Source organism: Diachasmimorpha longicaudata, chromosome 12 (genome assembly GCF_034640455.1).
Source record: "Diachasmimorpha longicaudata isolate KC_UGA_2023 chromosome 12, iyDiaLong2, whole genome shotgun sequence".
Classification (NCBI taxonomy): domain Eukaryota; kingdom Metazoa; phylum Arthropoda; class Insecta; order Hymenoptera; family Braconidae; genus Diachasmimorpha; species Diachasmimorpha longicaudata.
Window position 1 is genome coordinate 6,403,504 of NC_087236.1, and position 13,342 is coordinate 6,416,845.

General features: G+C 41.4%; 1 protein-coding gene across 6 annotated transcripts; it reads right to left on the reverse strand.

Moving 5' to 3' along the window:
* Nucleotides 1-27: 27 nt before the first annotated feature.
* LOC135167897 (ubiquitin carboxyl-terminal hydrolase 2-like) lies at nt 28-12,816 on the reverse strand. Of its 6 annotated transcripts, XM_064131574.1 has the most exons (8): nt 12,676-12,816; nt 7,615-7,921; nt 5,021-5,426; nt 4,388-4,885; nt 2,610-2,702; nt 2,065-2,417; nt 1,579-1,904; nt 28-1,406 (listed from the first exon to the last, which is right to left on the reverse strand). In XM_064131574.1, exons 1-8 carry the CDS (start codon nt 12,695-12,697, stop codon nt 1,090-1,092), a joined length of 2,322 nt encoding a protein of 773 aa, XP_063987644.1. In that variant the 5' UTR covers nt 12,698-12,816; the 3' UTR covers nt 28-1,089. The 6 variants fall into 6 exon arrangements, with proteins under 6 accessions (XP_063987644.1, XP_063987639.1, XP_063987640.1 ...); XM_064131569.1 differs by having other exon boundaries at nt 4,388-5,426; XM_064131570.1 differs by lacking the exon at nt 12,676-12,816 and adding an exon at nt 11,885-12,057 and having other exon boundaries at nt 4,388-5,426.
* Between the last annotated feature and the right edge of the window lie 526 nt (nt 12,817-13,342).

The window sequence follows — 13,342 nt, forward strand, 5'->3', positions numbered from 1 at the left end:
TGATTAATAGGTACATACTGCAATCAATTATGTCTGTCTGTTACTTTTATTTTTATTCTCCGTTTATGTATAATAATATATATTTGCATTTTGACGTAAATATCGTATATATTAATATCTGAATTTATGTAAATTTACTTTGTAACCTTAACTCTCTCATTTTGTTTATCCTCCCACATATAATAAATTAAATAAATAACTCTTGACTCGTTCTCTTTAATCGATTAAACAAAAATATTTTACAAAAGTAAATATAGCCACAGGTATGTGTTACCAGGTTATTAAATCTCTGTTGATTAATTGCATCCATCACTAGAAATTTTGGTATTTTAATCTCCTCGAGAACAGTATAACCGGACATCCGCAGCCCCAGCCCGAGATTTGTGAAAATAACAAACCAACAACGAGACGATTTCATTTGTGTTTCGCTCCCTCGTGAGCAAGAGAAAAAATTGAAAACATACGTGAAGGCGATTGATGTCACTCAGTCAAATAAATAATAAAAACAATGATCGTTAAAATTGAATGCACACTCGATGAGAGATAATTATTTCACGTGAAATAGTCAACAATTCGAGATTATTAAATTGGAATTTCATAAATATTAAATTAATACAATACAAAAGAAGATAAATACAAGGGTTAAATCTTCGTGAATGATTTGGTGACGAAATTTAATGAATTAAATTACGAGTGCAATTTAAACATGACCATTGGCTGTCAAGCTGCTCCTTTTCCCTTAAATCTACTGACTCGCCTCGCAGTCGAGTCGGTAAAGGGGTGAGTAAGATAAAATGGCGACTTGAAATTTTTTTTTTTCAATCCAAAAGTCAACGCCCTTCGATTCTCCAATAAAATAAAATTTTTCCTCCAACAAAAATCTGCTCCCTGTCGTGACAAGAGAAATTCAGAGCTCGAATTATGAACATTATAAATCAAATTCAAGTGCCCCATTTAGTCCCACCCTCCCCCAACTCCACTAGGCAATGCTGGTTCCTTCGTTATTTTTTTATTCGTTAATTTATCCTTTTTCTCTTTTTTGTTTCTCTCTCGTCCTTCTTTTTACATGCAACTATGTCTGGCGTTTTGTTACAAATGTGAATTGGGCTGCTGTTGCTCATAGAACAGTACGTAGGCTTCACTAGATATAACAGAACTGACTGATACTGGTGATATACGACTGTCGTTGTACTCGTGCCACTCGCCGGTATATGGATGCTTGCAATAGGCAGTATAGTGGCCAGAGTAAGGTGTACCAGAGTGATTAGCAACACCATACAGATTATAGGTGCAGCCCTGTACATCTGGGGCAGCAAAGGCACTGAGATCCAAACCTGTCAGGGGAAAATCAACTAGGACACTTAGTTTTGCACGGAATCTCTCGGTGGGTGAGAATCTCTTCAAATCTGTTTATGATTTCGTTAAGGAATAATTTAAGACGAACGGAAAAAATCCTAACTGGCGTCATGATGCCTTCTTAGAACTGAAATATCATCAGGACATTCCCAGTGACGAGCCCAAGGCTTAAAAAAAATAATAGTAATAAAGATAAATAGTAATAATTATAAAAAAGGATACGAATGACAAGAATCTTCGGGAACTTCTGGATAGCAAAACTCTTGGTGCATTTTCTTCTCATCTGACACTTGGAGCACGTCGGTTTTTCATCTCCATCCATCACCTCGGCCTTGGTGAAGTGCTCCAGACACTGATTGAGCTTGACAACACCAGTTCGCGCTGGTATTGGGAGACTGAGATCCCAGAATGGGTCAAGTGTCACTGATACGTGATCGCAGGTGGTGCAAGTCAAGGAGGAACGTAATTGTCCAACGAAAACATCCACAATCGTGCTGTCCTCACTACGGAGGTAACGTTTCCAGCTCTCAGTTGCCTTGAGACTGTCCCTGAGCCATCACAACATTTATTAAAATTAAAAATAATTTCCTAAAAATATCAACGAAGCCTTTAAAAATATTCAGTTCATTTATTTGAATTTTCATTCAATTATATTTATAAATAAGGATGTATAATTCTTTGAAAGGGATTTAAAGACTTGAAACTCACGAGTAATGATCCGATATGTCAGTTAATATCGGCGTTGGCTTGACAGTCACTCTGTTGACATCCTCGTGAAGTCCCTCCAACAAATACCTGAGGAACTCTTGAGCATCTTGCTGCGCATACCCCATGAATCTTGGAGCAAATCTCTGTATCTGGCTCTTGAGAGCTGTTGTATTGACAGCCCTCTCACCACTGTCCTCCCAAAGTTCACAAATTACCTGGGCAAAGGATTTTATCAGGGCACCTTTCATACTGGATGTCGTTATGTTTATATCGCTTAAGTACTGGTCGTTTCGTAGATACTCGAGGAGAGGTCGAGTGTTGCTCAGGCATTGGATGACGCTGTTCATGAAACACTGCAAATAAAGGGAAGAGTAAATACTGGAGAAGCTCCATCCTGTCCTTGACGAGACAGGAGAAGGGTCTCGGAAATTATTTTCAGCAAATTCGTGCTCTTGACGATCCATTTTGTTCTCATATTTTTATTTATGGACATAAATCTTGCGATAAATTCTGTAAATATTATGATATTGCTGAAATCAACTCACTGTATTTCCAATATTCCTCAACCCATTGAGCCCATACCCCTCGTCCCTCCTCCCAGTGGCTCTACTCCTGACCGGCTTGGTCGAGCTCTCCTCCTACAAAAAAAAAATCATCATCAAACAAACACGACAAACAATCTTCTCCATTACTCTATTATCCGTACATCCGGTCAACCAGCAAGGATTTCCTCTCCACTTCCGGCTTCCCTTAGTTAAAACCACACGTGTTAGACACAATTACATCACCCGGAGGAAAACATAACCGAAATTAAAAAACTGAGCCTATTATTTAAAGCTATTAAACCTTCTTCAAATGCTCCGAGCATCATTCGTGAAAAGTGAAGCAGCTCCACTCACCTTGACCCTCACCAGAGTCCTCGGGATGTCGTCTACATAATTTGATCTTGTATCATGTCGTTTAGGATTATGAAGGGGTGCAAGAATGCCGATAAAAAATGCTAGGCCAAAACCAAGGGCCGCTGCAGTCCAGGCAGACCACAGGCACCAGTTTATTACTTGAACAAGAGCCAGTTTACGTAAAAAATAACTTGCAATAGAACGGTACCGAGGGTATCGCCAGATGGCGTCATAATATCGAAGACTCCCAGTCGATCTATCCCATTAATTATCGAATATATTTCCCCAACCCCCCGAGGTGATTTGGTGGAATTATCCCCGACAAATTTGTGAATATTTAACCGAACTTTTTGGAGTTGAAGCAAACGTGAAAAACGATCGTTCGTAACTGAGTGAGTGTTCCACTGGGATACTGTCGTATTCTATTAATAAAAAGCGTCGAAATGTTTGAGCTTAGAGAGTTAGACTGGGCTTGCGAGACGTTTGAATAAAAGTTCCAGATGAATTTTCACCTTTGGTGGGTGATAATATCTCTCTTCCCTTCCCTCGACATCATTTAACCCGATTTTTCACCTGCGAGATAATACTCACTATATCAACCACCACCAGGGACTAAAGATAGACGATATATCGGTCATGGTTGTCATCGTCGGCGTGTTTTATCACTGGCAAAACCACAAATTCCAATCGATTGAAATGAACAAAAGAAAATAATGAAACACTCGCCACAAAAATTCGGGAAAAACTCAACTTTTATCTCCGTCGCAATATTTAATATCCACAACACTCAAAGCAATCGTTTTATGAAACATTTTTGATTCTATATTACTGATAATCCACGTGCCACTGACCAAATATATTGTATCAACGGCTGAGACCATTATCCCTTAATAATTCCAAGTGCTGTCGTCTCAGGCCTCGAAAATGTAATCGGGTACCACCGAGGACCGATTATTCAAGCCCACTGGCGTCGTTAAATGTCGACCTGGCTTATTGCTCAATAACAAAACTGCGGCCACTGCCAAAATGAGTAATTGGGCGGGGATTTGGTTGTCAAAATGAAGCGAAAAAAAATTTCTAGCCGATGAGTAACAGCAGTCGATGAAATTATTCCATCGATAAATCCAGCAATCGTTATTACGTATAGAAAAATAATTAAATGAGGAAATTAATTGATTAAGAGGATATCTATAAGAATATTTTTCTTGCTGATGAGGAAGAACAGTGAGTGATAGAAAATCATCAGTGAATTAAAACAGTAAACTAAAAGTTACCTGACCTGTCGAAAGGATCCACAATTTTATTTTAAAAATTATAGCCTCCAGAAGCCCCGCCAACCCCTCAAAAAAAATTACCGTCCCCCAGATTTTCCATAAAATAAATTCCAAGGCATTCTCCATTCACACATAAAAAAAACTACTCACAATAGAATCTCCGAGTCCCCGATAAACCGCCTGATGCACCCCAACAGGCCCACTCTTCCCGGTACCGCTGCCCCCTCCAACCTCCTCCCCAAGTCCATCATTCCATCCAAAAATATTATTCCTCCTCGACGTGGACGGTTTTGAGGAATCCTCCCCATGGCTCCCAGCCGGTCTCCCAGTCACCCTGAAGCCGTTCTCACCACTTCTCCCATAAGAATTCACCACCTCCTCCAGCACCCCATTGGCCCCCTCCCCATGTCCCTCACTTCCATTAGCTGTCCACTGGCCCTTCCGTCCCTCCCTCGTATCCACCTCGTTCAATCGTTTACAACACTCCTGTGCATTATTGTTAGTCACCAGAGCATTACCACCATCACTCTTGTCTTTCCAAGCTCGATTATTAGTAGCTGTTAGATTTTTTCCATCAGATGCTGCCTCCTCACCACCACACCATCCAGAATCACTTGCTGATAATAAAGAAGTCGACGAGACCTCTTGCTTTTTGTTATCATCAAATTTCACATCATTACAGTTAACATTAAAATCACCATGATTGTTATTAGCATTACTATCACTCTCATTAATCGACTGATTAATATCACTACGTTCATTACACTTTTGGGTCTTTGTTACCTCGTAATGTCCCTTGGAATAATCAACATCATCACGACCAAGCAATCCACTGGCCAATGGTGTACGACGTTTAGCCTGACTTGACCATCTGTCAGTGCTTATCGAGTCCCTCTCATCACCACCGTAAAGCTCAGCTAACAATGGTGTATACGAGACTCTACAGTGGCCATTAACTGGTGTTGTCTCTCGATTACTTGAAATATTTGGTACGTAACTTGACGGTGAGTATTTCTGATAAAATTCGTCGGGTGTTAGTCTCGATGCTGGTGTTGTTGCCCGTTCACGAGTACTAGAGGCTGATGATCCTGTTGATGAGGCTGATGAATTGCCAGCTGATGAGTACTTTGGAATACTGGCCGCCGACAGTGAGACGACTGAACTTGTGTCGCTGTACAACGAGACTGATCTGTAAAAAATTTTTAACACACCATTTGATGAACTCTAGTCGCTGCGGACATGTGCGTTATAGTTTGGGAATTTTGGGCTGGGGTCCAAGGGCTCTTATGCAATGATTTTTTTTTATGTTTAATCGAGTGGCGTATTGGGGACATCGTCGAGGAGTTGTGGAGAATTTTAAGGATTCACTGGGGCTGTCAATTTTTATAATTTTTCTGTTTAATTACGAGGATTTGGAGAGGAGTTGAGGGTGTTGGGGTATTGGGGTGAGGTTGGACTGGTAGAGACGTAAACATTGGGGCTGGGGAAACTGAGCAGGCGCGATCAATCGATGGGAGTCGCGAGAGGGGCGGGGGGGGTGGAGGGGTTGTCATGCGGATGTTGGAGGGCTGGCTCAGGGGGGAAGGAAATGCTGGCGGAGTCTTTCCGGGATGTTTCGAGATTTAACGACTAGAGTGAACTGATGGGTCAATAAATGGGGGTCTGATGCGAGGTATCGATTCTTACGGAGATGAGATTCGGGGGAGCTGTTGGTGAATGAGGAATAAAAGAGGGGTCGTAAAAGGGAAGATTTATGGGGCTTTCAGATTGGAACATAAATTTTTTTTTTTTTAAGAATTTTATTTGATTAAAATTTATGATTTTCGAGACGGATTGCTGATTCAATCAATAAATCATTGCGAAAATTATTAAAAAATAAAATCAATACAAAAAAAAATTGTCAGACGCTTTACGACATCACTACACGATCGCTCCCCATTAAGAACAAATTGAATTGAATTTTTCATAATTGTCTAGGTCAACACTAAGCATCGCTTTCACTCGCCAAAGGACCAGAGGTTCCAGAAGGGTCAGGGCTGTTCAGTTATCGCGTTATTGTCGACACCCCTTTCGAGGTAATACCCGAACAATGAATAAAGAAGAAACAGCCACCTGGTGAAATTTCATAATTATGCCAGTGACGAGTGTCGTGGTCATGACCTTATTTTTATCCCTCCATGTACGAAGTACACACAGGGACACGATAAACCCCCCCTGAACGAAAAAAACTACTTCCCCTTTCACCAAGTACCTAGACCACTAATCGGCTAATGCTGTTGTGACAGTCCACGAGGTTTTTCGACTAGTTTTCGTGGTCTCGTATGCGAACAAAATACAGAGAATCCAGTTGGACGTGTTTCACTGGGGCAACCCCAAAATACTGTACATTTGACCGTGTCAAGAATGCAAGTGTGACCTAGAGGCCCCTTCAATACCACTCGTGAAGCGTTTTATTTATTTTTTTTTTTCCTCCTTTACTCTCGTCTTTTTCTTCACAAGATCTCTTCTTTTTATTTCACTAAGCCAGGGACGTGGCCTAGACCCTATAGAGGTGAGGCGTGAACCCTGTGGACCCTTAATTGGATCATTGTGGCTGAGAACGGGGACAAAAGCCATGGACGTTGCCTTGCCTTTGTCGTATTCTCAGTTGTTTGGTACCTCGAAATGCGCATGCTTTCGGCATGCTTAATCCCACCTTCAACCCATTTCCACTGGCTTAATCGGTTTACAGGGTATGGATGACAGCTTGGGAGGGGGACGACGACATTGTTCATAAACTGGTGAGTTTAAACAATAGAGGGGAGACGGATAATGCGGCGGAAAAGTGATTAATTAATTGTGAGGAAAATCTAGTATTTTTCGGCAACATAGATCGACATCATATAATGTCACTTGATAAACCCACTAGAGGGTTCAAAAATCGAAGCCCTGGCCTTCAAAAAAATTTAGAACGTTGTTGCAAGATTGATTTATCCCCCAATTTTTTTTTCCAATAAATCATAACTTTTATCGCTTCAAAAAAAATCCCAAAAAAATTCCCAGTGATGCATCGACCTCCAATGTTTATCCCACAAACTTTCCATTTACTTTTCCCTCCCCCAACCTCTCCCACGAACCTTAATTACAGATTTCTGCCACAAAGTGAATGGTGAGAGGTTTTTCCGTTCCATAAAAATCTAAAAAAAAGTCAAAGAAAACGACCGGAATTGCCGCAAAAGCCTCTACTTATCGTGTTCGCATTCTCCTAGTGTTTTATCCCCCTTTTCCATTGACGTAAACCGTCTCAAGAGGTGCAACGGCCCCTCACCCATCAGTCCTATACTGAATGAAGTGAAAGGGATTTACATTCATTATTCATTGGGTAATATTTTTTTTACCTAGATGGAGAACACTGGATTCTCCTCGTTGGCAATCGATAGCTCGATGTCGTCGTTGTAGTGTAACTCCGCTCCAACGTACCCATTGGCGAGCGAAATGAATTGAATTTAGTGGTTGTCGTTGAACTACCAATTCCAGACGTTGTTGTTGTACTGTTTGTACTTGAGTATCTTCGACTTGGTGACAGTGGTGCCATTGTATTGGCACTGTAGGAGACTGCTACTGCACCTGGATGACCACTACGATGGTATGGCATTGCACCGAGATCGTCGACGTGCAATGAGGTGACAGCCAGTTCAGGATCTCCTGGAAAAAAAATTGTATTGATATTACTGTCATCCATTTAAATGATTTCTCCCCCAAAATTTCCTCATCAACGATTTTTTGAATTAATTATCGAATGAAAAATGCAAATAAATTCCCACGTCCCCCAAATCAACCCGACGCCTTGAAACAACTATCGCCAATTCCCCAAACCACTTGAAATTCAATGCTAAGAAATCCTCCAATCGTATCCCCTCGTCCACCTCACGCATTCGAAATTATGTGTCGATAAGGCAGCGTCCAAGGGCGCGTCATTGAACATCTCAAGTACCCGACAGTCCCAAGGATTTTGCAATTTATGGGACAACTCAAGCCACCAACTAACATTCCAAAGACCGCGAATTTCTCTCACCCCCTCTCACTACAACGATTTCCCCCCCCCCTCAGCAATGAATTTTTGTGGATTCATTTAGTGGCTGACCCACTTAACGCCTCTCTCGTACTCCAACAACAAAAATTACTGGAGTGATTTTTTAAAAATAACCTCACCACGATTTTAAGCTCCCCTTTCTCTCCGATAATCCACCGAGCACGCGATCACCTGGTGAAATGATGAGACTTTATTGTTAAAAAAATCCCTGCACTTGTCCCAGCGCGAGTGTTCTCCACTCGAAATATGATTTGAGGCCGAGTCGAAGGTCGCAATCGCGTGATGGAACGATTTTTTATGTCCCTTTATATATGTCTGTTGTCCACCACCGTGTAATCCCCCCCTGGGCCAATCGCTAGAAATTTTTCCACAACATTGAAACCACCGGAAATATTTATATCCCCTATTTTTCATCAATTTCGTACGTGAAACGTAATACCCCGAGCCTGTCGAAGATTGACTATGGAGTTGATGATCTGAATGCATGAAAATGTCTTGCAGCCAGTGACAAGAAATAATACAACATGTGATCGTTAACTCAACTCGATAATTGTGGGCTTTGTCGGATGCCTGGAATGGAGGCTGAAGTAACTTGTTTGTTTCCCTGTTTTTCGTTTATTTTTAGAACTCTGTATGTGTCGAGTGGAAACTCGCCTGTAATGTTTGTTATTCATCTAGAAAATCAGTCGGTGCGTGGAAATGTCAGGATACTTTCACCGCAGGGAATTCCGTCGCTCGTGGCAATGATTGCTTAATTATTTTTAATTGAAAAATTACCAGTTATTTGAATCTATGAACGATAGTATTTGTCGTGTCATAATAATCCATTTCTTCTCATCGCCAATTGTTGCAAATAGTTCTTATGAAAAATACCAATCCATTGGATTGGAATTTTCATGAGCTAAATTTTTCAATTTTTTTTTGTTCAACTCAACCTCACGTCTGTCATCGATCTAGAAAATCTGTCATCATTGATTATCATCTCTCGACACACATATTTATCAATCACTCAATGAAAAAAATAAATAAAAAATTAGAAACCCGACAACCGGAGTCATTATCCGACCCAACAAAAGATGCTGAGTGATTCACACGTGTTGGAAAGTATACTTAAATAAATTCCAAACGTTTCAACCAGCATCCTCTCAGTGGCGACTTTCCAAATCCCCCTCAACGCATACAGCAACGAACTGTTGGCATTTTCTATTTATAAAAACGCGTGATAATTCGCCGTCACGAAAGCATGTAGTACAGGCTTCTTCGATCGCACGAAAATCTAATTCAAGTGGAGAATAAAAACGTTAAAAAAAAGAAATGGGCACGCGCTAGTGCGTTATTTATCGTTCGTTGAGTTATCAATTTACAAAGCGCAAGTTCCAAGCCCACCCTTCCCTCCCTAACCCCGGAGGGCTGAGGAATTTTATTTTTCCCTAGAGAGCAATGGATGATTTATGGAATTTATCGTGTCGACCTTCCTGCCACACCACAATTACGTAATTGTATGCATGGAACGATCAATTTTAACACACCTCCCGTCGCTCTAGACTTGTAATTATGCTTTTTCCTTGATGAAAAGTTGACGGAAGAGAATTAATTCCCTCTGAAGTATTTTCTTTTGGAGTTCAACTTGGTGAAGGAGACGCAATTGATTTTTTTTCAAGGACAGCTCTTCACTGGGGAATAAATTTTTTCATCTCGTTGGGCACGAAGAGAAATAATTAGAAAATTTATGGAATCGTCATTTTTTCTGGCGGATGGAAACAAAAATTGAGGAACCATTTTAAAAAATTATGGAATTTGTATTGAATATTCTCTTGACTTTGCAATTGATTATTAAATCGGGTAGACGCAGATGGGGAGTGCCACGGACGAGTGTGACTGTAATCCCTGGTGCAGACGCTTTGTCGGACCCCCGGGGGGACAGGAGGGGGGTTACGTCATTGAGGATAAGCCTCGTTAACGTACAGATACTACGGCGAGATTACACACTGATGTGCGATGTTTTACGCAACTGATTCAGGGTTTTTTTCGCGTTCTGATAAAACGTTGATTCATGAATTCCTGTTTATTTGTCATATGCAGCGGTAATAAGCGGTCATAGGGGGGGCAGGCCAACTGAGGAAACATTAAAAAGCTATCGTCCCTCCCACTCCTTAATAAATAAATTTTGTTCTAATTGAATTTTCATTCATAGAATAAAAAATATTCAGGAGAAATTGTACTGTCCCCAAAAAAATGACCTGTTTACCTCATATTTTCGGAAGTTGGGGGAGCGAATTCAAGGGGGTGAGCTTGCCTGATCGATGAGGGTGCGTGTAGGCCAACTATTAAGGCCCTTCCCTACTTGTATCCGATTTGAGCTTTTATATTTCAGTTCTTGAGTCTCTGGTCTTATTATCTGACACGGAAAATGTGATTTGGATGGCAAGGGCTTTGGAGAAAATCCAGAATGACGGGGGATGACTTTCTAGTGCTGCTGATTAGGTCAGAAGATATAACACAACTTCAGGGTTTTTTTTATGATGTACTCTGAGAAAAAATAAATAAAAATAGTGATAAAAATCAGTAAAAAATTAAATAGTCATTCTTCTCTCTCCCTCTCCAACTCCGAAATTGACGTAAAAATAAATAATGAACATAAAGACATTCTCAAAAATTCTGGAAGCGACTCGAGTTACTCGTGTCACCTCCCTCGTCTCATGAACTATTTTCACCTCCAAATTACCACCACAAATTTGTGACTCCTAATTTTTTTTTTTCGAGATCCCCACACGTAACCTAACCCGTCCACCAAAAACCGGTGAATTTTCACACGTGCTATTTTCTAAAATTACGCCTGAAAATTCATTTATTTTGGTTGTTTTGAGAAAATCGAGATCGTATCATCGCAGGTTATAAACTCGTAACCGGAGAAAAGCCACTCGGATGCAGTGTATCACCGGATTTTTATCCCCTTTATAACCTATGCGCCCACGTCACTGTGAGTCTTCGTGACGTGACGATGAAAATACTCACAGCACTTTCAAGATTTCTCCACAATTCCCACCTAATTATCCATCCAAAAATCTCCACCGAGTGACACCCACTCGTTTCACCCACAAAATACCGGCAAAATCATTCACTTCTCCACCCTCTACCTTCACCACCTCATCCCAGTGAAATTTGACACCCAAATCAGCATAATCAAGCTCTGATGACGTCACAACTCATCTATTTGTTCGTTAATTCTCTTTTTATGGAGTGAGTGGAGAGTTCAGGCTGTGGTTAGACGAAGGTCGGATGCAGATGGAATGTTTTCCTCGGTATTTCACTAAAATTCACAGCACCTTCAACTGTTTCTCTCAATTACCCACTGGGGAGTCTCACTCCATTTACCTATCAAAATCACGAGACATTCGCCACCGGTTGAGTATAACTGAGGGGATAAGGTAATTAAAAGGGGTACGTGCGTCCACTCCGATCCCCAGTGCCGAACTAACCGGCGCCAGTCACAAAATAATCCAATAATATCGCGAGTTATCGTGGAAAATGGACGATTTTTTATCCACCACACACGACCGGGGACAAATATTTACCTTTCTCCGGGCGCTCCCCTTGGTTTAAAAACACTCGGCACTATTTTCCCTTGCGACACACACCGTAAACTCAACACAAATACTCGGAGTTATGAGGTTTTTTTTTTGTTCAGCCAGCAACGTGCGTACAAACAATATGGCCGACGGGAATGCAAGGTTGCCAATTTTCCTGTTGATAATTCATTCTTTATTTTCCACACTACAATGTTGTTACGGGGCACACACTACTCGTTGCGCTAGCGCATCGTGGATGAATAAGGATTTTTTTTTTGTCAAAATCCCTTGACCGACGCACATGCAGCGACTTGAATGGGGGGGGCTCCGTTCGTACTTGCACAACTCTAAAAATGAACAACTGAACAGAAAATTTTCAAACTGTGAGAGCACCACTGTGCAGGGATTCAACTGTTGAGACAAAAATGTGGTTGTACATGTGGACCCAGCGCCACATGTACAGCTTAGCTTTTTGTCTCGACAGTTGAATCCCTGCACAGTGGTGCTCTCACAGTTTGAAAATTTTCTGTTCAGTTGTTCATTTTTAGAGTTGTGCAAGTACGAACGGAGCCCCCCCCTTGAATGGCGGCGAGAGCGGTGCTGACGTCGCGCGGGCAGTTGAAAAGTTGGGGAGTCGGGGGTCTGAGTCGTTTGCGAGAGATGGAAGCACCTGATTCGTTGGAGAACATTGGGGGGTGGGTGGATGGAAACGGGGAACCCCGGCGGGGTACAACTTGACAGTATAAATGGTATTAGCAAATTATGGACGAAGTGCAGGTGTGCATATGTGTGATTACCTGGATGGCTGGGTGTGTCCATCGTTGATTACTGAAGCTCAGGAACAGCTTCTGAACTTGCTTCCTAGGGAGATGTACAATGCCTGTGCTCACAGATGACTGCGAATTTTTGATTGATGTGCATCCAAAGATTTTGATCAGTTTTCATAAAATCATTTCTTGAGGATTGGTGAAGGCAGGCAGGACACCCCTCTCCAGCACCTCCAGACCCTGAATTGCGTAGGAATCTTATTTTATCGTCTGTCACAGTGTTGGTGGGCTGCGTATGGAATCGGAGGCTCTTGGTCGGTATCGATTGTTTCGATTCCGATCTACATACGATAGGACTGAGGAGTATACCCCTCAGATTTACCCCCTCTTAGCCCAATCCTCACTGGATTCTCGTCCCCTCAAATACCAATTCCCACAATCCGACGGTACCAATGTTGAACAAAAGACTGCGACTGATAACCGAACCGTTGAACGTAACAGAAGGACTCAATTCGTCACATCATTTCAATTTTTAACGGTGAGTATTTACGATTGTCCCAAGAAGAGATAATTTGGATGGGAAAAACATCAATAAATAAAGATATAAATTTTCTTCCTGCTCTACAAAATTGTTCTCGAACATGGGCTATTTTATCTGCACTCACCTCAAGGTTATGGATCAGTTGAAGACGTCGAC